The sequence below is a fragment of the Aquarana catesbeiana genome, linkage group LG03 (assembly GCF_042186555.1).
Source record: "Aquarana catesbeiana isolate 2022-GZ linkage group LG03, ASM4218655v1, whole genome shotgun sequence".
Taxonomy (NCBI): Eukaryota; Metazoa; Chordata; class Amphibia; order Anura; family Ranidae; genus Aquarana; species Aquarana catesbeiana.
In genome coordinates, this window is record NC_133326.1 from 616,458,934 (window position 1) to 616,485,009 (window position 26,076).

A 26,076-nucleotide genomic window follows, 5' to 3' on the forward strand; every position below is an offset into this window, starting at 1 on the left:
GGGCGTGGCTACGTGTGACACATCACTGCTCCCGATCACAGGGAGCAGAGATCAGTGACACTGTTACTAGGCAGAACAGGGAGATGCTTGTTTACATTAGCATCTCCCCATTCATTCTCTCCGTGAGGCGATCGCAGGTATCCCCGCGGCGATCGAGTCCGCGGGACCCGCGACCCGATTCACAGAGCTCCCGTCTGGCGCGGACGCAATGGCATGGCAGCAAATTTAAAGGGACATACGGGTACGCCCATTTGCCCAGCCATGCCATTCTGCCGACGTACATCGGTGTGTGCCGGTCGGGAACCGGTTAAGGGATTGTCCTGTCAGGATCCAATCTGACAATGCCACAGCTGTGGCATATCTCAATCACCAAGGGGGCACTAAGAGTCTCTCAGCGCAGAGAGAGGTGAACCATATTCTATCTTGGGCAGAAAGGAATGTTCCGTGCCTATCAGTAGTCTTCATTCCGGGAGTAGAGAATTGGCAGCCGGACTACTTGAGTCGCCAGCAGTTATTCCCGGGGGGGAATGGTCTCTTCACCCCAACATTTTTCTGGCTGTTTGCCACAGATGGGGGACTCCAGACATAGATCTTCTAGCGTCCAGATTCAACATGAAGTAAGTCAACTTTGTGTCCAGGACAAGGGATCCACTCGCATTCGGAACAGATACGTTGGTGACCCCGTGGGATGAGTTCTCATTCCCCCCCTATTCAGTTGCTGCCACTACTTCTTTGCAGGATCAAGCTGGAAAGAAAGCCTGTAATTCTGGTAGCACCAGTATGGGCCCAGAAGATCATGGTATGCAGAAATCGTAAAGATGGCAGAGTGTCCATGGTCCCTCCCACTAAGGCCAGACCTGTTCTCACAGGGGCCGATATTCCATCCTGCTTTACGAACGCTAAATTTAACGGCTTGGCTATTGAACCCCACATTCTAAAGAAACGTGGGCTTTCTGGGTCAGTTATCTCTCCCTTAATGCAAGGAAGCCAGCTTCCAGAACTATATATTACAGTCTGGAGGGCTTATGTTTCCTGGTGTGACTCCAAGGGTTGGCACCCTCGGAGATATATCATAGGCAGAATTCTTGCCTTTCTACAATTAGGGGTAGAGATGAAGTTGGCCTTGAGTACTATTAAAGGCCAAGTCTCAGCCTTATCAATCTTATTTCAAAGACTGCTTGCTACGCATTCTTTAGTCCGGGGTTTTATGCAAGGGGTGATGCGGATTAATCTGCCAGTTAAATCATCTTTGAGCCCTTGGGACTTGAACTTAGTTTTGTCAGTGTTACAAAAACAGCCATTTGAACCGATACAGCATCTTCCCTTAGCCCTTCTGACAAGGAAGCTGGTGTTCTTGGTTGCTATATCATCAGCAAGGAGGGTTTTGGAATTGGCTGCTCACTCTTGTAAACGGCCATATTTGATTATTCATGAGGACAGAGTGGTGTTACGCCCTCGTCCAGACTTTTTGCCAAAAGTGGTTTCAGGTTTTCACATGAACCAAGATATTGTCCTGCCATCGTTTTTTCCAAAACCATGTTCCAGGGAAGAAGTCACTACATTTGTCTTGATGTGGTGAGAGCAGTGAAAATCTATTTAAAGAAAGCTGCACAGATTAGAAAGACTGATGTCTTATTCTGCCAGAGGGTCCTAAGAAAGGACAGGCAGCGTCAAAATCCACTTTTTACTAAGTGGATTCGACAAGTTATAATTCAGACTTATGATTTAAGGGGAAAGATTCCTCCTTTTCAAGTCAAAGCACACTCTACGAGGTCGGTTAGTGCTTCTTGGGCAGTGCGTCACCAGGCCTCCATGGCTCAGATCTGAAAGGCCGCAACTTGGTCTTCAGTACATACATTCACAAAATTTTATCAGGTGGATGTAAGGAGGTATGAGGATATCGCCTTCGGGCGCAGTGTGCTGCAGGCAGCAGTACAAATCCTCAAGTCTGGGGGTGCCCTACGGGTCGTCTCTCCCTCCCCTCAAATAGCATTGCTATGGGACGTCCCATTAAGTTATTACTTAGGCTCTGTGTCCCATGATGTATGATAAAGAAAATAGGATTTTTATAACAGCTTACCTGTAAAATCCTTTTCTTGGAGCACATCATGGAACACAGAGGTCCCTCCCCTCTTTTAGGGGTTTAGATATATTGATTGATACAAAAACTAAGGTACTCCTGGAAGGAGGAGGGGTTATATAGGGAAGTGAACTTCCTGTATTGGGTATACCATTGTCCATCACCTGAAGGTGGCCCATAACCCATTAAGTTATTACTTAGGCTCTGTGTACCATGATGTACTCCAAGAAAAGGATTTTACGGGTAAGCTGTTATAAAAATCTTATTATTTGGGGTTTTCACTCATTTTCTAGCAAAAGAATGCTTATCTTTCTGATTTGGCACAGGATTAAATGCTGATCTTTAGAGGGGCTAGCAGGTATCATTCCAAAAACTTCTCCTGTACCCCTGCCACCTCATATACCAATAAACGCTTATGCAAATACTGGCAATGCCTGGCTCACACTCTTATGCCCTGTACACACGGTTGGACATTGATCGGACATTCCGACAACAAAATCCATGGATTTTTTCTGACGGATGTTGGCTCAAACTTGTCCTGCATACACACGGTCACACAAAGTTGTCGGAAAATCTGATCGTTCTGAACGCGGTGACGTAAAACACATACATCAGGACTTTAAACTGCGAAGTAGCCAATAGCTTTCATCTCTTAATTTATTCTGAGCATGCGTGGCACTTTGTGCGTCGGATTTGTGTACACATGATCGGAATTTCCAACAACGGATTTTGTTGTCGGAAAATTTTATAGCAAGCTCTCAAACTTTGTGTGTCGGAAATTCCTATGGAAAATGTGCGATGGAGCCTACACGGTCGGAATTTCCGACAACAAGGTCCTATCGCACATTTTCCATCGGAAAATCCGACCGCGTGTACAGGGCATTACTCTTCCATCACCTTCTTATTGGGCAGCGATACAGAGCATTATAGCGATAGGGTAGTAAGAAGAATATTAGAAGGTAGACCAGCTTTAACCACTCACCCACTGGGCACTTAAACCCCCTTCCTAACCAGACCAATTTTCAGCTTTCAGTGCTCACATTTTGAATGACATTTACTCAGCCATGCAACACTATACCCATACGAAATCTTTGTCCTTTTTTTCACACAAATATAGCTTTCTTTTGGTTGTATTTAATCACTGCTGTGTTTTTTATTTTTTGCGCAAAAAATGAAAAAAGACTGAAAATTCTGTTAAAACAAAAACAACTCTTTTTTTCGTTTGTTATACAATTTTGCAAATTAGTAATTTTTCTTGAAAAATGTTTTCTAAAATTTGTACTGCTATATATCTTTGGTAAAAATAACCCATATCAGTGTATATTTTTTGGTCTTTGTGAAAGTTGTAGAGTCTACAAGCTATGGTGATCACATCTGATGTACTGACAGCCTATCTCATTTTTTGAGCCAGGAAAGTACAAATACCCCCTAAATAACCCATTTTGGGAACACAGACTTTCCAAAGTATTTAGTAAGAGGCATGGTGAATTTTTTGAATTTTTTCCCACAGTTCTTTGAAAAATAAAGTTTTTTTTTCACAAAATTGTCATATTAACAGGTTATTTCTCACACACGGCATGTGCATACCACAAATTACACCCCAAAACACATTCTGCTACTACTCCTGAGTATGGCGATACCACATGTGAGCCTTTTACACAGCATGGCCACATACAAAGGCCCAACATGCAGGGAGCACCATCAGGCGTTATAGGAGCATATATTACACATATAATTTCATGACTACTTCTTGCACTTTTGAATTCCCAGGACAATGGAAACACCCAATAAATTACCCCATTTTGGAAAGCAAACACCCCAACGTATTTTCTATGAGACATAATGAGTCTTTTACACATGCCATTTTTTTATTTTTTATTCTAAAGATGTCCATTTATAAGATATTTCCAACACATAGCATGTACATAGCAAAAATTACACCCAAAATTATAATCTGCTACACCTCCTGAGTATGGCTATTCGACGTGTTTGGGACTTTTCCACAGCCTGGCCACATACAGAGGCCCAACATGCAGGGAGCACCATCAGGTGTTCTAGGGGCACACATTTCAAATTTAATTTGACTACCTATTACACTTTTGTGAGGCACTCTAGTGGCATGGATTTGGCACGAATGAGAACTGATGAGGCATGGATGAGCATGAATGAGACATAAATGAGCCATGGATGGGGATGGCTGAGCCGTGAATCGGAATGAATGCAGAAATGGGCACAGATCAGCGCTATGGGCACTACACATCCAGCCCACAGCACTGCTGCACCCAATCTCTCTCCTCCTCTCACTGTACTGATCGTTGCAGAGAGGGGAAGAGCTAAGCCGGGCATGCGTTGGCTTTCCGTCATTTGACAGAGTGATCACGTGGTAAAGGGCCGCTGTCATCGACCCATTACTCTCATCGGTGATGCTCCGGGTCCGGTCACTGAGATTCCCGGGTGTGCGCGATTCAGGGAGGACATTTTACTACGCCCTCCCAGAATGATCAGACTGCACTGCAGCTGTGTTTTGGCTATGATACAAAAAAGACGCCACTTGCTCCCATCTATAGCTGGCTATCACAGTAAGAAGCATTGGAAGGCTAACAACAGGTACAAACAAGGCCAAGGGAAAAACCAAGCTTAACTTACCACTAGCCCACAGGCAGCCAAATAACCTAACAGTATGCGTTAAAAGCCGGGGTTTAGTCTGCACACATTTCCAAATGCATGCTTAAGCCACAGAGCCTTGTCAAGGCACCCTGGCTATGACCCAGTCGGCAAGTAGTTAAACACTGTTGGGAAATAGCAGTACGGTACCACTTATTATTGTAACGTATGTTCCAACTTGCTGCTTTATTTCAGGCCATTCATTTTAAATGGGTCTTACACAAGCATATCAAACATTATTAAAACAAACATACTGGTACATCTCAAAAAATGTGAATATCATCAAAAAGTTAATTTATTTCAGTAATTCAATTCAAAAAGTGAAACTCATATATTGTATAGATTCATTACACACAGTGATCTATTTCAAGCATTCCTTTCTTTTAATTTTGATTATGGCTTACAGCTAGTGAAAGCCCAAAATTCAGTATCTCAGAAAATTAGAATATTGTGAAAAAGTTCAATATTGTAGACTCATGGTGTCACATTCTATTTAGCTAATTAACTCAAAACACCTTGTAAAGGTTTCCTGAGCCTTTAAATGGTCTCCCAGTTTTGTTCAGTAGGTTACACAGTCATAGGGAAGACTGCTGACTTGACAGTTGTGCAGAAGACAGTCATTGACACTCCGCAAGGAGGGTAAGTCACAAAAGGTCATTGGTGATGAAGCTGGCTGTTCAGAGTTCTGTATCCATGCATATTAATGGAAAGTTGAGTGGAAGGAAAAAATGTAGTAGAAAAAGGTGCACAAGGAACAGGGATAACTGCAGCCTTGAGAGGATTGCAAAATAAATGCCATTCAAGAATTTGGGGGAGATTCACAAGGAGTGTACTATGGCTGTTGTTAGTGCTTCAAGAACCACCACACACAGACGTATCCAGGACATGGGCGACAACTGTCACATTCCTTGTGTCAAGCCACTCCTGACCCAGAGATGTCAGAAGTGTCTTACCTGGGCTAGGAAGAAATAAGGACTGGACTGTTGCTCAGTGGTCCAAAGTCCTCTTTTCGGATGAAAGATGTAAATTTTGCATTTCATTTGGAAATAAAGATCCCAGAGTCTGAAGGAAGAGTGGAGAGGCACGGAATCCAAGTTGCATGAGGTCCAGTGTGACGTTTCTACAGTCAGTGATGATTTGCGGAGCCATGTCATCTGCTGGTGTTGGTCACTGTGTTTTATCAAATCCAAAGTCAGCGCAGCCCTCTACCAGGAAATTCTAGAGCACTTCATGCTTCCCTCTGTTGACCATCTTTATGGAGATGCTGATTCAATTTTCCAGCAGGACTTGGCACCTGCCCACAGTGCCAAAAGTACCATTACCTGGTTTAATGATCATGTTATCACTGTGCTTGATTGGCCAGCAAACTCATCTGAACTAAACCCTATAGAGAATCTGTAGGGTATTGTTAAGAGGAAGATGAGACACTAGACCCAACAATGCAGACGAGCCTCTATCAAAGCAACCTGGGCTTTCATAACTTCTCAGCAGTGCCACAGGCTGTTCGCCTCCATGCCCACACCACATTGATGCAGTAATTCATGCAAAAGGAGCCCTGATCAAGTATTGAGTGCATGCTATGCTGTACATGGACATACTTTTCAGTAAGCCAACATTTCTGTATTAGAAATTCTTTTTTTATTAGTCTTATTTAATAGAATGATCCCACAAGGGGAGAAAGCTGGGAAAGATTGATGAGACTATACAATACCAAACAGAAAGGGGAGAGAAAAAGAAGGGTATACTGACGTATCCAATTAAGTAGTACTTGCTAAAAGTTGCAATGTTTTATTAAGTTCAAGATTAAAAGAAACCCCTTTTGAAGGGGGCAACATGATGGTTGTCACAAAAAGCTTTGGCTGAAAAAACAATACAAGATGCCACAAATTGCCAATATAGAGACCCAATGAATGATGAATAATAGAGACGCAAGGAACCCCAATGCGTTTCATTGTTCTACATCTTCTTCAGGGGGTAAGCGTCAATTGCAGATTTTTGAGGGTCTCTGCAAGATATACAACAATCAGTATATATAATATATAGTGTAATACATACAGACAGTCATTATATGAAAAAAAACACTTAAGGACTGGGCCTATTTTTCAGACTCTTTGTTTACAAGTTAAGATCATTTTTTTTGCTAGAAAATTACTTAGAACCACCAAACATAATATAAATATATATATATATATATATATATATATATATATATATATATATATATATATATAATGTTTTTTCTAACACCCTAGAGAATAAAATGGCGCAGCTTTCTTACAAGCTTACTTTTTGTGGAAAAAATACACTTTTTTTAAATTAAAAACTAAGACAAAAGTTAAGTTAGCCCAATTTTTTTTATATTGTGAAAGATAATGTTACGCCAAGTAAATTGATACCCAATATGTGATGCTTCAAAATTGCGCTCACTCGTGGAATGGCGACAAACTTTTACCCTTAAATAATCTCCAAAGGCGACGTTTAAAAATTTCTACAGGTTACCAGTTTTGAGTTAGAGGAAGTCTAGGGCTAGAATTATTGCTCTCGCTCTAACGTTTGCGGCGATACCTCGTGTGTGGTTTAAACATTGTTTTCATATGCGGGCACTACTCACGTATGCGTTCGCTTCTGCATATGAGCTCGTTGGAACGGGGTGCTTTAAATTTATTTATTTTTTTTATTTTATTTAACTTTTTATTTATTTTGACACTGTCCTTAACCACTAAGCCACCGCCCACCGTCATATGACGGCGGGACGAGGCGTCTGTTGTTCTGGGAGGACGTCATATGACGTCCTCGCCCTCCCGAGCCACTAGGGGGCGCGCGCGTGCCCGCTACGTCGCTCGGGACCCGGTGCGCGTGCCCGGCGGCCGCGGTGTCCGCCGGGCACCCGCGATTGCCGGGTAACAGAGCAGGAGCGTGGATCTGTGCATGTAAACACAGATCCACGTCCTGTCAGAGAGGAGAGGAGACCGATGGCGTGTCCCTTGTACATAGGGACAGCGATCGGTCACCTCCCCCAGTCAGTCCCCTCCCCCCACAGTTAGAATCACCTCCTTAGGTCATACATTAACCCCTCGAGCGCCCCCTAGTGTTAACCCCTTCCCTGCCAGTCACATTTACACAGTAATCAATGCAATTTTATAGCATTGATCGCTGTATAAATGTGAATGGTCCCAAAAATGTGTCAAAAGTGTCCGATGTGTCCACCGCAATATCGCAGTCACAATAAAAATTGCAGATCGCCGCTATTACTAGTAAAAAATAAATAATAAAAATGCTATAAATCTATCCCCTATTTTGTAGACGCTATAACTTTTGCGCAAACCAATCAATATACGCTTATCGCAATTTTTTTTTACCAAAAATATGTAGAAGAATACATATCGGCCTAAACTGAGGAAAAAATTTGTTAAAAAAAAAAAAAAAAAAAAAATTGGATATTTATTATAGCAAAAAGTAAAAAATATTGTGTTTTTTCAAAATTGTCCCTCTTCTTTTGTTTATAGCGCAATAAATAAAAACCGCAGAGGTGATCAAATACCACCAAAAGAAAGCTCTATTTGTGGGGAAAAAAATGATAAAAATTTAATTAGGGTGCAGTGTAACATGACCGCGCAATTGTCATTCAAAGTGCGACAGCGCTGAAAACTGAAAAATGGCTTGGGCAGGAAGGGGGTGTAAGTGCCCTGTATTGAGGTGGTTAAAAAAAAAAAAAAAAAAAGGGTCACTTTTACTCCTATTAAAAGGAATGTAAACATCCCTTGTAATAGAAAAAAAATGACAGGACCTCTTAAATATGAGATCTGGGGTCAAAAAGACCTCAGATCTCATATTTACACTAAAATGCAACTAAAAAAAAATGCTGTGGAGCCGAATGGGGGCCATCTTTCCCTCATTCGTCAGCCAACCAAATTGGAGAGAACGCGATTGTCTCTGCACCTACCAGTGGCTCCGGTAAGTGGTGGTGACCCCACCGGAGCACGGGGGGGGGCAGCCCTCACTCGCCCCTGATAAGTGGTCTCGTGGCAGAGAGACTACTTTTATCCGAAAGCGGACCGCCCGCTGAAGAAGATTTACGGCAGCTAGCGGCTGCCATAACAACGGTATTCCTCTTCAAACAGCCAAGGTATAACGACGGCGGGCAGTCGGAAAGTGGTTAATAATACGATTTTGTACACATGTTCAAGTGATAAATAAGCACATAAGAATATACTTAGTTGAAGTATACTGGGTGTCTCCGGGTCAAGGCAGCAAATAGAAAGGTCACTCCAAATCCAATCAAGAACACAAGGTATAGGTGGAGTAGCAAGTCCTAGAGGATACATAAGCCTACTATAGTATGAAAAAAGGGATCAAATCCCACCAACAGGGGATAAATGTATGAATAGATTGGAATGGTACCCTAAAATTCAAAGTATCCCCAAAATAATAGGTATCAACGGCAAATACCCGGCTGGGGGTCCAGTCTCTCCTTAGTCCCTCGCTGGTGAGACTATCAACTGGTCAAAGAATAAAGTAAATAAGGATTGTGTATAAAGATGCAATTAAGGTATGTATTGGGGAATAATATAAAACCTATAGTGCCTGCGATCTGAGATAGTGGTGTCTTACCTACAGCAACAGAGTTCTTAAGGAGACATAGGTGGATAGTAGTAATCCCAGGGAAGAAGGCCAGATGGTGTGGACTCTCCAGGGTTGCCAGAAGGAGTAAAGGGGCAGCATCCAGCCCATATAAAGGCGTGAATGACGAGGTCATGTGTCAGAACGGTCCAATAAATTGTATAGGCTTTGATGGCAAAAACGTAGGACAGGTGTGGGGAGGCTGCGCGCCACCAGGTGTCCTTGGAGACTAAGTGTCCTTATATCCTCCGCCGTAATCTCCGGAAGTGGACCCGGCAAAGGGTGGCGTCGCTTCCGGTTGCGGAGAAGCTGTGGCTGCCAGGATGGAGAGGGACATAGTTAAACAGAGATATGGCAGACATGTAGTATATTCCAAAGGGGCAGACGCGAAATACCATGATCATTGCCTCCATGAATAACTAATTTATAACATCCTTAGCCTTGGTTCACACTGCAACGACTTGTCATGTGACTTGAGAGTTAAAGGTAGCATGGCAGGTCGCACCCCATTAATGGCAATTGAACTGTTCTAATGGGTGCAATTCAAGTTACAGCGACTTATAAAAAGGTTCCTGCACTACTTTTTTATGCAGCTTCACCGTGACTTACATTGACTTATCTATCTCTTTAAAGTTGCCTAGATGTGAACCGGCACTTAGTGTAATGTGTGGAAACTCTATTAAATAATCAGATATAATTGGATTTTTCCTGCAGCTTACCTGTAAAATCCTTTTTTTGGAGTACATCACGGGACACAGAGCAGCCATAATAATTACTATGTGGGTTATGCGCCACCTATAGGTGAATGGACACTGGAAGATCAATAAAACAGGAGGTCCTCCCCTATATATATCCCTTCCTACACTGAAGTACCTCAGTTTTGTTGCAAATCAATGAATATCCCAAAAAAGAGGGGAGGGACATCTGTATCCCGTGATGTACTCCAAGAAAAGGATTTTACAGATAAGCTGTAGGAAAAATCCAATTTTCTTTATCTTACATCATGGGACACAGAGCAGCCATAATAATTACTTTGTGGGATGTCCTAAAGCAATGCCCCTGAGGTGAGGGAGACACAATTTCAGAAACTTCCACCTGAGAAGGACTTATTCTTCTGCTCTTAACATACTGTGGCCAAAGTAGTATCCTCCATGGCTTTGATATCCATCTGATTAAATCCTGTGAATGTGTGAATCAAAGACCATGTAGTGGCCTTAAAAACAGGAGCCACTGACACCTGATGGCGGATGGCCTAAGATGCCACCACACACCTAGTACTTAGCACGCTCACCAAAAGGGGTGGGGACCTTGCCCTTTCAAGCCATGGGCTTGAATAATTAACTGGTGGATCCAATGAAAAAATAGTTAACTTTGATGCCTCCTGCCCTTCCTGGGCTCTGCTGGTAGCTCAAACCAGGATTCCTGACCTTCGTTGACAATTCAAGTATATCCTGACCACCGCCTGAAATACCTCCAGAGTATGCAGCAATCTTACTCCTGCCAACTGAGGATTAGAAAAGAAGGCAGGACACTGTCCCGATTCAAGTGAAAACTAGAAACCACTCTAGGCAATAAAGATGGATGAGGACGCAACATCACCTTATCATGATGTAAGACCAAGAATGTCTCTTTGCATGAATGAGCTGTCAGCTCTGACACTCCACTTGCTGAGGTGATGGCAACCAAAGAAGCCACCTTCCGAGTCGAGGACTAACATTTGGTTCAGATAACATTACTGATACTCCCCGAGCTATTCTAGATGCTTTCATATCCTTTAATAGTTATATTCTTCTACTGTACAATATGATGTTTCATTGTCTGCTTTTTGGATGAGATATCTCTACCCCTATTAACTGAAAAGTGTAGAGATGACCTGGATGCTCCTCTTATTAAAGAGGAGTTAGAGCTTGCTATCACAAAAATGTCACCACATAAGACCCCTGGCCCTGACTGGTTCCCCTCTGAATGGTACAGTACATTCAAACATCTGTCGAGCCCCCATCTTCTGGGTACCTTTGATGCGGCCTTGGATGCGGGCATCCACCCTGCCTCTATGCGGGAAGCTTTTATTCTCATTCTTAAACCACATAAAGACTCCCTAGATTGCGACTCTTACAGGCCCTAACCCTAATAAATGTGGATGCCAAAATCTTGGCGAAGGTACTTGCCAACTGATTAAATAAAATAGTTCCTTCTCTGGTGCAGAATGACCAGGGGAGTTTTATCTCTGATCGCTCTAAGAGAATGAATATACGTAGGCCTTTTCAGAATATACGATACCCCCATGATCACTCTTCTACCTGGGTTATTGTGTCATTGGACAATTGCAAAGTGTTTGATAGCGTAGAGTGGCCTTACTTATTTAAGGTGTTAGAACTTTATGGATTTGGTCCTCGGATGCTTGCCTGTATATGACTCGTATACCCTGATCCAGTGGCTAGGGTTCGAGTCAATGCCTCTTTTTCTCCAATTTTTTCCATTTCTAGGGGAACAAGACAGGGTTGCCCCCTATCCCCACTCCTCTTTGCATTAGCCATTGAGCCATTAGCTGTTCGGATCCGCTCCTCATCTACCATTCAGGGACTCATTATCGGCACTATAGAATACAGTATCTGATTATATGCGGATGACACCCTTGTATATTTGGCTAACCCTTCTACGTCTTTATGTTCCCTATTGCAAGAGATGTTATCAGTTTTCCCGATCAACTGGTCCAAATCCAATCTTTTTCCGCTAGACTTAAGGGCAGGACAGGTGCATGCGAGCTCCCTACTCCAACTGGTCCATTCTTTCCGCTATTTGGGAATAGTGGTACAGCTACCTCTGAATTCATATGTAATCAATAACCTCTGTCCTTTTGTTGCCCAACTGCAGCAACGCACAAATCAGTGGATGAATCCTCCATTAGACCTCATGGGCAGAGTCAATTTGCTAAAGATGATTTTTCTTCCAAAAATATTATATGTACTGGCTAATGCTCCCTGTAAAATTCCCAAATCTCTATTTAAACAAATTGATTCTCTCTGTACGAGTTTTCTTTGGAACCAGCGTGCTCTCGAAATCTTAAAACTGCCCTCTCATTTAGCCGGCTTAGTCTTCCCAAATTTTTATCGTTATTATTTGGCATCCCAGCTAGTTGTAGTACATGCCTGGCTACATCCTTCCCCACATAATGCCTGTACCACCACTGAAGCTGCTATAATCTCCTCACTCGAGACTCTGCATAATATTATATATCGTAGTCGGGTACCAACCAATCGAGGATCAGCAATGTTACAAACTACGCTGTCTCTCTTATCTACAGTAGTGACCCATTTTGCTAAAGATACCTGGACCGCCTCTCCTAACAGTTCGCGTTGGAATAATCCTGTAGTAAATGAATTGCTCATGATCCCCCACCCACAGTACTGGATCGTTAGAGGTGATAAATGCCTTTGTCTTCTATAGACGGAACAGGGCTTTAAGCCCTTTACCCAATTGAGAGAGGACTTTAGCCTTCTTCCTTCCTCTCTATTTTATTATTTTCAGCTTCATCATGCTTTAAGAGCACAGTTTGGTTCACTCTCACTTCCTTTACAGATGGCCCTATTAGAGAAGCTACTTTGAAACTCTGACAACACAATTGATTTCCCAATATTACTGTGCACTAATGGCTGATTCTAACCCGAGATTTGCGGCTGCACAGAACTGTTGGGCTGCTTCAGATATTCAATTCACTGATGATTGGACTGAATTTGTGGATACCTTCAAAAGCTCAGTCATAGCTTCTGAGTTAGTCATACAAATAAAGATATTCCACCATAGTCATCTTACCCCTTATCAAAAAAAAATAAAAATAAAAAAAATAAAAAACTCTATTCAGGGGAATGGCGCTGTTCAAATAATAAATATAAACTATATATGAATCCAATCCACTATTATAAATGTTACCAGCTCTACGTTTGAAGTGAAACAGTGTTAACCGCTTCAGCCCCGGAAGATTTTACCCCCTTCCTGACCAGAGCGTTTTTTGCGATTCGGCACTGCGTCGCTTTAACTGACAATTGCGCGGGCGTGCGACGTGGCTACCAAACAAAATTGACGTCCTTTTTTTCCAACAAATAGAGCTTTCTTTTGGTGGTATTTGATCACCTCTGTGATTTTTATTTTTTGCGCTATAAACAAAATAAGAGCAACAATTTAAAAAAAAACGCATTATTTTTTTACATTTTGCTATAATATCCCACAAAAATATATTAACATTTTTTTTTCCCTCAGTTTAGGCCGATCGTATTCTTCTACATATTTTTGGTAAAAAAAAATCGCAATAAGCGTTTGATTGGTTTGCGCAAAAGTTATAGCGTTTACTAAATAGGGGATAGTTTTATGGCATTTTTATTCATTTTTTTTTTACTAGTAATGTTGGCGATCAGCGATTTTTATTGTGACTGCAACGTTATGGCGGACATGTCGGACATTTTTTACACATTTTTGGGACCATTGTCATTTATACAGCGATCAGTGCGATTAAAAATGCACTGATTACTGTGTAAATGACACTGGCAGTGAAGGGGTAAACCACTAGGGGGCGGTGAGGGGTTAAGTGTGTCCTAGGGGAGTGATTCTAACTGTCAGGGTGATGGGCTGTGTGTGTCATTACTCTGATCACAGCTCCCGATGACAGGGAGCTGTGATTAGTGACACTTGTCACTAGGCAGAACGGGGAGATGCTGTTTACATCAGCATCTCCCCGTTCGTCCTCTCCGTGAGGCGATCGCGGGACCTGCGATCTGACTCACGGAGCTTCCGGCGCGCGCCTCCGCCCACGCAATAGCATGGCGGGGAATTCAAATGGACGTACAGGTACGCCCATTTGCCCAGCCGTGCCTTTCTGCCGACGTACATCGGCGTGCGCCCGTCGGGAACCGGTTAAAGGTATATGTAAACCTCTACACACAAACAAAAATAAAAATAAAAAAATTATAAAATATATGGTAAAGCTGTGTGTGTACATAGCCTTGGTATGTATGTATGTATATATATATATATATATATATATATATATATATATATGTGTATATATATATATATATAAATAACAATTAAAAAAACAAAAATGTTTAAAAACATATAAGAAAACACAGTGCTAATCTGCACAAAAAATAAGTAAGTAATAAAGTGACAGGTGCTAATCCAGAGTGATAAGTCCCAAAAATATATAATAGACATATGTGTATATTTATACACTATTAGAAAACAGTCTGTGAAAAGTGATCCATGCAAAAGAGGAATAGTGAAAAAATAGGTGAATCTTCAGTGATCCCCACTTTCATCTGTATCACCCTATTGTGCTTGCACAAACAGGAGCGCCCCACCCCTACAGGGGTAACAGGCGTAGTGGAGGTGTTCCAATGGTGTTGTCCCCCTCTTGCATGAGGTGTCCCCTCGAATCTGTGCAGCTGTATCTCACCTCTCCAGAAGTGGCATTAAGGATCTCCACCAACGGGCGTTCCCACATTGCAACAAAGTACCCCGAATTAGTGGGTCCTACTCTAGTAGGGGGTCGTAAAACTGTAGTATAATGGGTAAGGAAACCAATATCTAAATTTAGACCGTTATTTTTTGTGTCAAAAAGAAGTATCATTCTTAGTTCAAACGTTTTCCTTTCCTGGATTGTTCTGAAATTCCCTTTAAGCACTAAAACATTGAGGTCTTCTATAGTGTGGTCCGGTTGTGAGAAGTGATGTCCCACAGGTGTGCAGAAACTGTCTTCTTTATGTTCCTTGGTGGTATGTCTGTGCAAATTCAGCCTTGCTGGCAACTTCTGTCCTGTTTCACCAACATAAGACCCTTTGATACACCTTTTGCATTGGATGAAGTACACGACATTACTGGAGGTACAGCTGTATGATCCTATGATATTGAAGGTCCCATTTGTGTGTGTGACACTTTTGGATAGATCTGGTTGCACAGTTTGCAGCATTTTTTATTGCAGGGTTTGCTTCCATTATTTGTGACTTCATAATCAGAGTGACGTTTTCTGCTGATTAATTTATGTGCAAGGTTGGGTGGTTGTCTGAAAGCTAATATTAGGGGTTGATGGAATAATTCTTTCAGAGTTTCATCCTCTGTTATAATGGGTTGTAAATCTTTGATGATCTTTTTGATCCCTTCTAGTTCTGGGTTGTATGTGGTGACTAGAGGTACTCGGTCATTTGTTTTTTTTCTCTATTTATTTGAGGAGATTTTCTCTTCGGGTTTTCAAGTCTGTGTTTATGCTGTTGTTGAAGGTTTTGTCTTTGTAACCTTTCCGATGGCTGGAGTCTGCCAGTGTTCTGAGATCTTTATCTCTGTCTTCTGGGTTCGAACATATTTGGTGGTATCTGATGGCCTGGCTGTGTATGATGGCCCGTTAAGTGTGTTGGGGATGAAAACTGGAACTATTGTGATTAGCTGCATCGGTCATTCGGTTTTCTGTGTATCAAAGTGTAAAGCTTGTCATCCATGATGTATACTGTAGTGTCTAGGAAGTTGAAATGTGTGTTTGATAGATGGGTGAAAAGTGTGAGATGAGAAAATGAGAAAAATAGTTTTAGATTTTCTTCACCTTCAGTCCATATCATTAAGATATCACCAATATAGCAATAACATCTGTATGGCATTTGTTGTATGCTTTTCAGGATTTTGTCCTCCAGGTCAGCCATAAATAAGTTTGCATATTGGAGTGCCATTTTACTTCCCATAGCAGTACCCATACACTGGAGATAGATGTCATTGTTGAAAGTGAAGTAGTTGTGTATAAGAATGAATTCGATGAGCTGTGTAACATCCTCAGCAAGTGTATTTGGGGGTTGTTGAGGATGATAAGAATATGTGACATGCCGCCAACCCATCCTTGTGAGGAATGTTACTGTACAGAGATAATGCATCCTAAGTGACTAGAAGTGTATTTGTTGGTAATTGTATATTGTTAAGCTTATTGAGAAAGTCAGTGGTGTCTTGCAGGAAACTCGCAGTGTTCATGACTAACGGTTTTAACATATTTTCTACAAAGCCTGAGATATGTTTGGTAAATGTATTCATACCTGGGTCTGCCTGGATTTCCTGGCTTGTGAATATTGGGCAGTATGTAGAAGTCTCCAATTTCTGGATTATCGGGAATTGCATTGATAAGTTCTGAATGTAGCTGGCTTGGTATTGTTGTAATGAAACCTTTTAATTTCTTAGTAAAATTCTGGTTCGGATCACAATCCAGTTTTTTATAGTAAGTAGTATTTGCTAGCTGCCCTTTTGTATATATTTGTCTGTATCCATTACAACGACTGCTCCCCTTTTATGTGCTGGTTTGATGGTTATGGCCTGATTAATGCGCAAATCGTGTACAGCTCTTCACTCCAGTGGTGAAAGGTTGTATAATGTCTTTTGCTGGGTAGATATCAGGGATGTGACTCTCAGTCTGAAGCCGTCCAATATAGGTGTCCAGTTTGGGGTTGCGTCCTTGTGGAGGTGTGAAGTTGCTGTTCTTTTTCTTTTTGTCGCCTCCTATTGTCCTAGGATTCCTTTCATTACTGTCAAAATATTCTTTGAGCCTTGGTCTCTGAAGAATTCCTCCATATCTGATCATACCTGTAAATTATCCAGTTTGGTGGTTGGGCAGAATGTGAGGCCTTTGCAAAGGACTGTTATTTCTGGTGCGGAAAGTTCATGAGTTGACAAATTTATGATTCCAAGTTCCTGTTATATCCACATTTTCAGTCAGTTCAGCATTTACACAAGGGCTACCTTGGGATTCTGGATTGGGTTCCAAGTCACTGATAGCAGGAGTTATAGAAGTTGTGTTTGTTTTATGTTGTTTAGGTTGTAGCCAAAAGGTCTGCTCTTGGTGTAGCTTTTGGAGTTTTTTTTTTTGCTTCCTGTTCATGGCAAGGTTTTGCAGTTGTCTTTGAAAGGTTTCAATTTCATTCTTGATTTGGTTGATGCTTGTAGAGTCCACTGATGTTTCAAACACAAACTGCTTTTGTTTCCTGATTGTTTCCCTTTTACCATACAGTTTATGAATGAGGTTGTTCCTTAGCCTTTCGCTGGTACGTCTGCAGAGTCCTTCTGCATAAGGAGAGTTCAGTGTATTTGCACAAGGATTTTTAATCCGGAGACCTTGTGGTATGAGATTCCTCTTTTTGCATCTTGAGAGAAAAATGATGTCACTGTTGACCTGTGTTTCTTTTGTCATCAGGTTGGTTATGTTTTACTTAGTTTCTGTCAGTAAATTTTGTAAATAATCATTTTTCTCCACTGATGTGCACTGATGAGGCGGCACTAATATGCCACACTGATGGGCACTGATAGGTGGCACTGATGAGCACCGATTGGTGGCATTGGTGGGCACTGGTAGGTAGCACTGATGGGAGGCACTGAAAGGCTGCACTAACTGGCATCACTAATGGGCACTGATTGGTGGCACTGCTGGGGCTTTCCTGTAATCAGGGCACTGATGATCAATTTACATGTGACCGGCTGTGATTGGGCACAGCCAATCACATGGTTAAAGTGGTTGTAAACCTACAAAAAAAAAAACCTGCAAGACAAAGGCATAATGAGCTAGTATGCATAGCACACTAGCTCATTATGAAATACTCACCTTAGATCAAAGCCCCCCGGCAGCGATCCCAGTACACAGCTCCGGCTGGTGACATCGCTCCCGGAGTTACTTCCGGGTATCGCGGGCTCCTGCGCTGTGATTGGCCGGAGCCGCAATGCCGTCACTGCCGTGCTTGAGCGTGGTAGTTGCCGGTAACGACACACTAGCTGAAACAACGGCATTGCTTTAGTGCGCATGTGCTGATGACGTCGGCACATGCCGAAACAGGGGATATCTCCTAAATGTATAGATTTAGGAGATATCCAGGGTAGCTACAGGTAAGCCTCATTATGGATTTTAAGGGTTTACAACCACTTTAAAGAGCCGTGTCATTGCCTCTTTAAAGTGTTCGCGGCATGTCCTAGATCGGGGTTGGCGTCATGTCCTAGAAACATATGACGTCCTCCCAGAACGAGAGCTGCACCGCTCCTCCGTCATTTGATAGTGGGCGGGCTGCAAGTGGTTAATCTAGGTCAGTGCCAGGGTTGGTGTTTGGGTCAAGGGTCAGTATTTTTTTTTTTTTTTTTTTTTGGAAAGAAATTTTTCCTCTTAAATGGGTATCGGTGTCAGAGTTTTAGATAAGATAAAAAAGCAAAATGGGCACTATTGTTTCTGGGCTGTACTATGGGTACAAACAACAGCTAACATGCACATATATGGTATTGCTGTCATCAGGAGCAGGAGAATTTATTTTAAATTGTTCTTTGGTGAACGGTTATGGCAGTAGCAAGAGATTCACAGCTAAATGTATTTTTGTTTTTTTTTACTATCTTGGGCCAGTTTTGCTTTGATAATGAAAACATTTTTTTAGGAGGTATCCATTACCATTTACCATCAAATGATAACCCAATTTGTCCTGAAAAAAACAAGGTATAATCCACCTGGATGCAAAAAGTAGTTGTGATATGTACGGTTTTACTAACAAATGTTAAAGTTGCAAAATTGGGCTTTGGCATTAAGATTTGTTTTACCCTTGGGCGCAACGAGGTTAGGATAAAAAGAATTCTAATTTCCTATAAATCTTGTGTCTCTGAGAACAGTACAGAGTACAGGGCACAAGCCACCATCTCCTCTGTTTCTGAGTTACCACCACACTCACCCCCATTCCTAAGTAAAAATTTACAATTAAAAAAATAAACTTAAAAAAATATGAGAGATTATTTATCTTGGACCCTGGCTTCTGGGTGCTTCCAGTGGGTCCTGTGACGTTTAGTTTCACTGCTGACTCATTGGATCCCTAGGTACTCAAAATCCCACAACAGTGTACTCCTGAATGGGTGCATTGTTTTATAAATAAAAGCTCATAGTAGGCATGTATAGATACAGAGTAATACATTTATTCCACAATTGATCATATGATTACCAACATATGGGTGAGATAATTGCCACAGAACGCGTTTAGGATTCCATAGTTAAAAATCTAGGTTCAGTTCATTAGTTTTAGTCAGATAAATAAGTCCGATAAATAAAAATATTGCTTATGAACAGCTTTTCTGCCCCTGAGCGAGCAAGTTGTTTTAGTATGTATGTTTTAGGCTTTTATTTATGTTTCTGAAGGCTTTCCCTTTACTACTTTGACAAAACATGTTGCTTTTACAACTCCGTGACTTTCCCATGAGATGAATTCCATATATCAGAACGCTCAATCTAAAGTTTTAATCAGATTGTGCCTTAAAGCAAACACAGCTGCTTTAGCAAACCCATTGTGTACTGGGAATCTTTCACCATATAAGAAATGTTTGTAAAGCAAGTTTTTGTGTATATATAATTGACAAATATATTTACTGTATCTCTGAAAGCCAGTATTTTCCTTTTCAACAAACATTTAAAGCGACTGTCACGTAAAAAAAGAAATTCTTTAACCACTTTCCAACCAGCCGCCGCAGTTACACTAGCAGGTTGGCTCCCCTGGGCGAACCATCGTAGCTATAAGGCCCCTTTCACACGATCGGACCGTTCAGGTCCGCCTGTCAGTTTTGACGGCGGACCTGAACGGGCGCTCCATGTTAGCCTATGGAGCGACGGTTGTCAGCGGAGACATGTCCGCTGACATCCGACCCCGTCCGATCCGCTAAAAGCAGACGGATGGCCCTGCGTCCAGATCTGTCGCTGGCGAATCAGATCGGGTGAGATCTGACGAAAACGGACATGCTGTCCGTTTTCATCCGATCCCTCCATAGGCAGCAGCGGCGCCTGACAAGCCCCTCCCCGCTCAGTGAGCAGAGAGGGACCTGTCATCCGCCGGCTCAGCGGAGATCAACCGACTGATCTCCCGCTGAGCCGGCGGACTCCGTGGAAACGGAGTCCACCTCGTGTGAATGAGGGCTTAGTCTGCTCGCTTTCAGACCACTAGGGGGCGCGCCGCCGGAGCCGATGCACGTGCCCGGCAGTCGCGATGACCGCTGGGGACCCGTAATCGCTCCACACAGAGACAGAACGGAGATCTGTCAATGTAAAAAGACACATCTCTGTGCTGTCAGGGGAGAAGAGACTGATCTGTTGTTCATACTAATTATGAACAACGATCGGTCTCCTCGCCCAGGCAAACAAATTTGGGGGATATTTATTATAGCAAAAAATATATATTTTTTTTTTTTTCCAAAATTTATGCTCTTTTTTTGTTTATAGCGTAAAATAAAAAAAATCACAGAGGTGATCAATTACCACCAAAAGAAAGCTCTATTTATGGTGAAAAAAAAGAACATTAATTTTGTTTTTGTACAAAGTCGCACGCCCACGCAATTGTCAGTTAAAACGACGCAGTGCTGAATTGCAAAAAATGGCCTGGTCATTAAGGGGGCAAATTTTCCAGGGCTGAAGTGGTTAAAAGAAGATTTTTAATATCTGCCTTTCTGATGAGCGTCCAGTCCTCATTCAGCTCTCTTGGAGAGCTTCAGCCTCTGTCAGGATCTTCACCTCCAATAGACTTGTGTTGAATACCTGCCTGGTCCCCCTCCGTATGCTGTGTTTTTTCCCACTGACCTCTAAAGCACTAATGTGCTATTGAGTGATATAGGTGTTGGCAGATAAAAGCAAAGATTTTCATGTTATAGAATATTTTGAATGAGTTTCAGAAATGTTAAAAATGTATGTTGCTTTGTTTTGCCCATTTTACAGGCACCTAATGTATCAGCAAAGCAAAGATAACTTTCAGGATGAAGTTACAAAGGAGTTGGTTGGAAGCATTGTAATAACCAGGTACAATAACCGCACATACCGAATTGATGACATAGAGTGGAACAAAACCCCAAATGATGTTTTCACTATGGCAGATGGATCAAATATTAGCTTCCTTGAATACTACAGGTGAGACTTAAAGGTGAACTTGTGAGTAACTGTACAAAGCATCAATGAACAAATGCCTTTGGCCACATCCCTCAATAGGGAGCAAGAGATGATGAGGGTGGCCTCTGTTACTGCTGCAGTCCAAATAACCCTGGCAGGGATAGGGACAGTGGAGTAGCATAAGTGTCATTTGATGACGATAGTGTGACAAGGAGATTTAGTTCACTGATGTGACAAGTTCAAGACACAAGCCTCAAACGTGCAGTGTCAGATCTAGGAGGTGGATGAGTCAAAAACAGGCTGGGTGAGTTGCAGACAATATTACTTAAGGTTTAGCAGGAATTATCGTCAGTAAAACACTCCAGAAACAGAAGCAGATGAGAACAAGTCCTGTTGGTAACAGGAATCAACAGTGTTTGGATGTAGGATTGCAGGTTACAAAGGAACTGATGAACACCTATCAGGGCTCATCCGCTGTGGAAGGTGTTACCCCTTTCATGACCAGGGCACTTTCTGCTATTCAGCATTATGCTAACAGGCAATTGCGCGATCATGCATATGAAATTTTTATCATTTTTTTCAGACAAATAGAGCTTTCGTTTTATGTTATTTAATCACCAATGGGGTTTGTATAAAATATGTAAACAAAAAAAAAATACAGAAGCTTTTAAATAAAACTCGTTTTCCTTAGTTTCTGCAAACAACCATATTTATCAGCGTATAACACGCACTTTTTCCCCCTTAAAATCAGGGGAAAATCATGGGTGCGTGTTATACGCCGATCCCCACTGACTGTGTAAAGAAAAAAAGACCGAGCCGAGTGCTCGGCTCCGCTCGCAGTCACGTCGGCCCGCCTTCCTGCTGTTTCAGAGAGGATGAGAGGAGCGACTGCTGCTCTCTGTACTGTGTTGACTCAGCTCGTCTCCGCTCGCAGTCCCGCCCAGCTCCTGTGATGGACATAACACAGGTCCAATGGCGGGACGCCAAGCCCAGTACACTCGGCTCGGTCTTTTTCGGCAGCGCTCGCTCCTCTCATCCTCTCCGAAACAGCAGTGAGGCGGGGCGGCGTGACAGCGAGTACACAGGCTATCTCAAGGGCAAATTTAAACATTAAATGTTGCAAACAGCACACGACACTGGGCGAGGCTGCACTGAGCGAGGCTGCACTGGGCAAGGCTGCACTGGGCAAGGCTGCATATGACAATGGGCAAGGCTGCAAATGGACACTGTTCATTCTGCAATGATGGACAAGGCTGCAGATGAACACTGATGAGGCTGCATTGATGGGCAGGTTTTTTTTTCCCTTAAAATGCCCTCCTAAACTTGGGGTGCGTGTTATACGCCGGTGCGTGTTATACGCCGATAAATACGGTAATAATCTTTCTTCATAAATTCAGGCTAAAATATAGTCTGCTACATTTCTTTGGTTAAAAATAACTAATTTCAGTGTATAATATTTAGTCTGTGTGAAAGTTAGTCTTCAAACTATGGTATATATATTTGAAAATTAAACAATCCTGATGTACTGATGGCCCTAAAATGCCAGGACAGTAAAAATAACCCCCCCCCCCCATCATTGACCCATTTTTGGTAAGTAGACAGTCCAAGGTGTTTAGTAAGAGACTTGGAAAGTTGTTTAACCACTTGTCGCCCGCCCACCGTCATTTGATCTCTGACCTGATGAGACTGCTCTTTAACCACTTGCCGCCCGCCATATAGCAAAATGACGTCGGCAAAGTGGTTGTGTTATCCTGATCATTTGACGTCTTTCAGGATAACAATATTGCTGTGCACCCCGGGGGCACGCATCACGGCGATCGTTGTTGAGGTGTGTCAATTTGACACACCACAACTCCGATCTAGGTAAGGAGTCTTTGACGGAGACTCTTTACCACGTGATCAGCCGTGTCCAATCACGGCTGATCTTGATGTAAACAGGAAGAGCCATTGATCGTCTTTTTCTGTCAGACGCGAGTAGAGGAGAGCCGATCGGCTGCTCTTCTGACAGGGGGATCTGTGCTGATTGATCATCAGCGCTGCCGCCCCCTGAGGATGCCCACATTGGACCACCAGGGATGCCCACCACTAGTCACCACCAGGTATGCCACCCATGGCTACAATGGATGCCAATCAGTGCCCACAATGCCTGCCAATCAGTGCCAAACAATAATGCCTGCCAATCAGTGATGCCCATCAGTACCATCCATTAGTGTACATCAGTGCGCATACATGCCACCTATCAGTGCCCATCCATGCTGCTTATCAGTGCCACTTTCAGTGCCCATCAGTGCTGCCTATGTGTACCCATCAGTGCTGCATATCAGTGCCCATCAGTACCCATCAGTGCAGCCCCATCAGTGCCCATCAGTGAAGGAGAAAACTTCTTTACAATATTTTGTAACACATACAAAAAAAACTTTTATTTTTCAAAATTTTCGATCTTTTTTTTATTTGTTTAGCAGAAAAATAAAAATCCCAGAGGTGATCGAATACCACCAAAAAAAAGCTCTATTTGTGGGAACAGAATGATAAAAATTTAGTTTGGGTTCAATGTAGCATGACCGTGCAATTGTCATTCAAAGTGCGACATCGCTGAAAGCTGAAAATTGGTCTGTGCAGGAAGGTATAAGTGTCCTGTATTGAAGTGGTTAACCATGTAATCGGCTGTGTCCAATCACAGCCGGTCACATGTAAACACGGAAGCGCCGGTAATTGGGGCTCATCGCCTCATGCTGACAGAGTGTGTGGCGAGGAGAGCAGATTAGTGGCATCTCTTCGCAGGGGACCGCAAGACCGGTAATCAGGACACTGAAGGGTTGTTCTTGGGTTTTTGTTTTGTGCACAATTGTTCCTGCTGCCTGCCATACACCAGGCAGAACCTACACTGACACAGATCACCCTTTTTCTGCCACAGTACATACAGCCGCAGATGAAATGGCGGCCCTCAAAGCTAAATGAGATGATTTGGAAAACCATTCCTGCAGGAACAATCTACACCTTGTGGGGTTCCCCGAACATTCTGAGGGAGACCGCATCTATGGTTCTCGAACGTGCAAACCGTACCTCCCCCACGCCCTCCCCCTGAAGGGAGCCCATCCAAGATCTTTAATTGCACGAATCCTTAACTTTCAAGACAAAATTACTATCCTCCGCCTTGCTAGAGAGAAAGGTCCTCTCCAATATAATGGCAATACTATCTCTATTTACCCTGATTTTTTTTTAGCTGAAGTTCAGCGTCAACGCACATCCTTCGCGTCTGTGAAGGATCGTATTCGCACATAGGGATTACAGTATGTCATGCTCTTCCCTGCTAATTTGCGGATCACCTGTGATGGTAAAGCTTACTTCTACACTACTCCGAAGGACACCATGACCTGGCTGGATATCAAGTTTGGAGTGGCACCACAACGCAGGTGCAACTTATCCTGTTGCTGCTTTCTCCAGTCCCTTCCTCTTAAAGGGTTGTTCTTGGGTTTTTGTTTTGTGCACAATTGTTCCTGCTGCCTTTTTCTGCCTACAGAGGAATACCAATATAACCGGAAGCCTCAAATAAATGTCTTTACTATGTATATCTTATGGCAGTTACGCCTAACTTTCCCTGGCTATTATGGGCCACTACTACATTGTGTCTAGAAATGCACACCACTCCACATTACCTGCTCTCATTCATAGGCCATCTCCTGTTACAACATGAGTGCCTGCTATACCCTGTGTCTTTTCTAGAAATGTACTTTCTACCCTATGTAGACTATCCCTCAATTCCACTGAGCCTCACCGACTTCAGTACACCCTCCACACCTTTTTGTGGTGAGGCCTTTTTCTTTTTGGCCTCTTTTTTACCCCTCTCAATGAATACGGTTGGATAGTGGGACAATCTCATTTATTTATTTTTGGTTACTCTAGTCCAATTCTTATTTACGGTCTTGCATGCCTCTAATCTTGACTGTCATGCATGGTACTACTTATGTTGTCATGCTCATATTTACCAACCTTATTTTGTTTTGTTATGATTTACTATGTAAAAGCCATTGCAAATTATTTCTTGGAATGCCAGAGGGTTGAATTCACCCCAGAAGCGGTCCTTGGCCTTTTCTTTCCTGATTTAAAAAAATAAGCCCCATAATATCTGTTTTCAGGAATCTCACCTTACTAATACAAAATTGCTAACTCTTAAACTCCCATGGCTGGCTAAGTCTTTTCATGCCACCCATACCCCCTATTCCCACAGGGTCTCTATTTTACTAAAAAGAAACTACTCACAAACAGGAAAGAAGATCTCGCAATGTGAAAAGTCGTTGACTAACCGCATACAGTCTATGATGAACGGAGCTCTCCAGAGGTCACAAAGGGACTCACAGGGATCACTGCCAGCTGACGCGTTTCGAAGGGAACATCCCCTCTTTCTCAGAGCTCTGCAGTGAACCCTCCTTCAGCAGTCCCCATATATACGTGTGTATAAATGTGCACACATGCACCAACAACCAATCAGAAGGAATGTTTGGGGCTCCTCCCTCTTTCACCCTCGACCCAGTGAGCGGTCAAAGTGATGGTAAATAACAAATACAAACGCCCACTGGAAGGGTGAAGCCTGATCTTTATTGTAAGCAATAACATACCATGCATATGATGCATATGGATGGTATAGATACTGGCAGCTGCATAGTGAATGTAAATGGGGGTACCTCCCAGTCCAAGATAATAGGGTGAATACTGCTCTCCTAAGTGGCCGCTCCTGGCATCCATAGAGCGCAAGAACCCATGCCGCCAGATCTGCATGTTTAACCATATTGCGGGCCTTCTTCCTGGTTCG

At 42.6% G+C, this 26,076-nt stretch overlaps 1 protein-coding gene across 1 annotated transcript in view; it reads left to right on the forward strand.

Annotated features, from left to right (window-relative positions):
- The window catches only part of PIWIL2 (piwi like RNA-mediated gene silencing 2), a 503,232-nt gene that overhangs the window by 182,944 nt on the left and 294,212 nt on the right, over positions 1-26,076 (forward strand). Inside the window, exon 9 of the mRNA XM_073622273.1 lies at positions 21,099-21,287. Within this exon, the coding sequence (XP_073478374.1) occupies positions 21,099-21,287 (189 nt within the window). The remainder of the gene's footprint in view (positions 1-21,098; positions 21,288-26,076) is intronic.